The 4,115-nt window shown below is 46.6% G+C and overlaps 1 protein-coding gene across 1 annotated transcript; it reads right to left on the bottom strand.

Moving 5' to 3' along the window:
- Positions 1–2,754: 2,754 nt before the first annotated feature.
- Positions 2,755–3,693, bottom strand: OR10P1 (olfactory receptor family 10 subfamily P member 1). The gene has a single exon (XM_026001688.1). The coding sequence runs from the start codon at positions 3,691–3,693 to the stop codon at positions 2,755–2,757; it is 939 nt and encodes a 312-aa protein (XP_025857473.1).
- Positions 3,694–4,115: the final 422 nt, after the last annotated feature.

Genomic DNA, 4,115 nt, shown 5'->3' with positions numbered 1-4,115 from the left:
TTCTTCTCCCTTCCCTTCTATTCCCTTTCACTATTATTTATATTCCCCAAATGAATGAGAACATACACTGTTTGTCCTTCTCCGATTGACTTGCTTCACTCAGCATATACCCTCCAGGTCCATCCACGTTGAAGCAAATGGTGGGTATTTGTCATTTCTAATGGCTGAGGGATATTCCATTGTATACATAGACCACATCTTCTTTATCCATTCATCTTTCGATGGACACCGAGGCTCCTTCCACAGTGTGGCTATTGTGGACATTGCTGCTAGAAACATCGGGGTGCAGGTGTCCCGGCGTTTCATTGCATCTGTATCTTTGGGGTAAATCCCCAACAGTGCAATTGCTGGGTCGTAGGGCAGGTCTATTTTTAACTCTTTGAGGAACCTCCACACACTTTTCCAGAGTGGCTGCACCAGTTCACATTCCCACCAACAGTGCAGGAGGGTTCCCCTTTCTCCACATCCTCTCCAACATTTGTGGTTTCCTCCTTGTTAATTTTCCCCATTCTCACTGGTGTGAGGTGGGATCTCATTGTGGTTTTGATTTGTATTTCCCTGACGGCCAGTGATGCAGAGCATTTTCTCATGTGCATGTTGGCCATGTCTATGTCTTCCTCTGTGAGATTTCTCTTCATGTCTTTTTAAAAAAAGTTTTTATTTATTTATTCATGAGAGAGAGACACACACACACAGAGGCAGAGACACAGGCAGAGGGAGAAGCAGGATCCATTCAGGGAACCCAATGTGGGAGTCATTCTTGGACCAGGGTCACAACCACACCTTGAGCCGAAGACAGACCCTCAACCACTGAGCCATCCAGGCATCCCTTATCAGTGAATTTTAAGAAATTAGTACTTAAAGATCTTGACCAGGAGGCATGTAGCCATTTTAACGCCCAAAATCTAATATAAAAATTATGTTTGCAGAAACAAGCTCAAGTTTCTTATAAAAATATGAATATTTTGTTTTTGTTTTCGAAAAATATTTTATTTATTTATTTAAGAGAAAGAGAATTATTTGGAAGTTTTATGGAAAGCTAGTATTTAAAAACTTCCATATTACCATATATTTTATTTTCTTTGTAATTATATAGTGAAAAGAGAGTACAATGAATTTTTTTCCATCAAGCCCCATCTTGATGTCCCCAATTCCCTTCAGTTTACTCTGTGCCAGTCAAATATTAGCACTTTCTATGTGTGTCATGATGTGAGGAAGGTTGGAAGTACCGCACTGAGCCACTTCTTCCAGGAAGATGTTCAGAAGCACCCTCAAACTGTTATCATTTACCTTCCAGTACATATTTATACATATTTATGATTACTTTCATTATATGTTTCTGCTGATTTGTTTTCTTTCCGCTCCATTCTCCTCATGACTAGGAGGTTAGGAGCCCCACGAGAGCAAGGTATTTTCTGAAGATCAGGAGTGCCATATAGCTGTGGATTCCTTGATTCTGACTGCTTGTCTGAGGATGTTCTCTGACCCCAAGTTCCCTTTAGGTGGGCTTTTATTTTTTTCTTTCTTATCTGGTTTTTCCAAATGAGACAATTTTATTCCTAGTACACCAGGGTTAAGGTTTTTCCTCTGATGCCACCCGCCTCCAAAGCAATTGCATCAGTCAAAATTCTTGCCAATGACAGAAGCTGCCTGGATGAAGAAACAGAAGAATAATTGATTAACAAAATATAGAGGGATGAGGACCATGCCAGAGGCTAAGCTTCTCAGAGTAATTTCCAAACATGACCTGGTCAGCTGAGGAAAACACTGGGGCTGCCACCAGGGACTAGATGCCACTTATATGCCAGAAACTTGCTGTTGCAGTCTTCTTTGCTGTCACCTGGGAAACAGTGCTGCTCCTTTCTCTTGTGGGCACCAGCTACTTAGTCAGGCATGAGTGCATTTATTGGTGGAACTAGGTCACATGCTTGGAGGGCTGGGAAGAGTTCTCAGCTGCACAGAGGGAAGTGGTTTCCCTGCCCACCAGCCTCCTCAATATGAGACTTCTCCCAACATTGAAAGAGGGTCAGAGGTGAGGTGGCAAAAATGAGTGTTAAATGTTTACTCTCTAGGTCCTCTCCAGGATGGCCTCAGGGGCTTCACTCAGTATTAGATGGTGAAGGAGGTATGAGATCAAGCTGGTGGTGCACTGGAAGGGGAACAGGGAATCCAGGGAATCCATATTCTTGTCCAGTTGGACATTGTATCACCCTTTATGGATGATGTCAGAAGTCAAAGGTGGGGGGCATGGAAGAATGTTTAAATATTTATGTGGAATATTTCAAGGAAGAATAACTGTTTTCTAAAAGGCCCAGAGCACAAGACTGTAGTGTGTTTCTGGGAGAAAACTAGACCGAAGAGCCAGCAAACTCCTTCATGGGCTCTGGTAGGTCACTTAGTTGGTGTCAGTTTCATGGACATTTGCCTTCATGACTGACACAGACTTCTCACTACTGGTATAGACACAGCAATCACCTTGCTCAGGGATCCAGAACAATCTAGAAGATGCTCTTTCCCATAAATGTTCTTTGTGAGCAGCATTCCCCTCAGTCTACCTTGTCCTCATAACTGTGCTCTGATAGTGAGCCTGGTGTGGGATAGGAGGTAGGATACAGATTTATCTTTGCTTTAATTCCAACACTTTCTGCCAGGAAGCCTTATTTCTTTGAGATGCTACGTGGTTTCTGTTCATCTGGCACTTGAAGGCTGGGAGGAGGAGTAGTCAGCAAGTGAACAGATATCTCCTGAGTGCCTTCATGGTGAGGAGACCTGCCTCTTCACCATGCGCTGCAGGGCCCTTGCCACTTCCTTGTTGCGAAGGGTGTAGATGATGGGGTTGAGCATGGGTGTGATGACTGTGTAGAAGAGGCTGAGGATGCGGTTCATGGTGACAGAGGAGCCCGCCCGGGGCTGGATGTAGGTGATGCTGGCTGTTCCAAAGAAGAGGAAGACCACAAGCAGGTGGGAGGAGCAAGTAGAGAAGACCTTGCGACGGCTCTGGGTGGAGGCCATTGCCAGGATGGCACCCAGAATGCGGGCATAAGAGTCAATGATCAGAGAGAAGGGGACCATGATGAAGACCACGGTGGCTGTCATCACGGAGATTTCACTCTCGTGTTTCCCAGCACTTGCCAGCCTCAGTACTGGCAGGATGTCACAGAGGAAGTGCGGGATGATGGGGTGGCTGGGGAAGGGCAGAGTGAAGATGAGAGAGGAATGGGTGGTGGCTGTGATGATGCCCATGAGCCAGGAGACACCCACCATGGCCGTGCAGGCCCTCCAGCTCATGAGGGTGGCATAGTGCAGGGGCCGGCAGATGGCCGCATAGCGGTCATAGGCCATGGCTGTGAGGAGGCAGCACTCTGAGATGCCCAGGACCACGAAGACGTACATCTGGGCCACACAGCTCTGGAAGGAGATGGCCCGGGGGTATGGGGAGGCCAGGTCAACCAGGGTCCTGGGCACAATGTCCGTGGTGTACAGGAGCTCCACCACGGAGAGGTGGCGCAGGAGGAAGTACATGGGGGAATGCAGGGATGGGCTCGCCTGTGTGAGGAGGATGATGGCACAGTTACCCAGCAAGGTGACCAGGTAAACCAGAAGTACCATCCAGAACAGGGGTCCCTGCAGGGCCCTGAAGTCAGAAAATCCTAGAAGGAGAAATTCAGGCAGAGTCTGATTTTCCTCAGCCATCAATTCAGGCTGGAACCTATGGCACAACCAAGGAAGAGACATGTATACAGAAAAGAGCAGCACTTCTGTAATTTAGTATTCTTCATTCAGTCTCCCCAGAATCAACTGAGACAGCATCTCCACTTTATGTATGAGGCCATTTGTCTTGGAGGTTAAATACTGTGCAAGCCTAGGGCTTGAGTTTAGGTTTCTTGACTCCAAATTTGCTGCATTTCTCACTATTCCTTACACTCTGAATCCTGCTGTATGGCCTAGTTCCCACAGGAAGAGACCCCCTCTCTGTACTTTGGGTCTTTCTTCAGAGTGGAGATGGAGTGGAGTTATGTCCTAAGCTCCATTTTATTTCCTGTACTGAAACTCTAGCCTGAGAGACAATGTAGCACTTGCATCATGGACTCAGCCAGGGACTGTCCTAGGCTGGC

The sequence above is a fragment of the Vulpes vulpes genome, chromosome 16 (assembly GCF_048418805.1).
Source record: "Vulpes vulpes isolate BD-2025 chromosome 16, VulVul3, whole genome shotgun sequence".
Classification (NCBI taxonomy): Eukaryota; Metazoa; Chordata; class Mammalia; order Carnivora; family Canidae; genus Vulpes; species Vulpes vulpes.
This window is presented reverse-complemented; position numbering and strand designations above follow the sequence as displayed.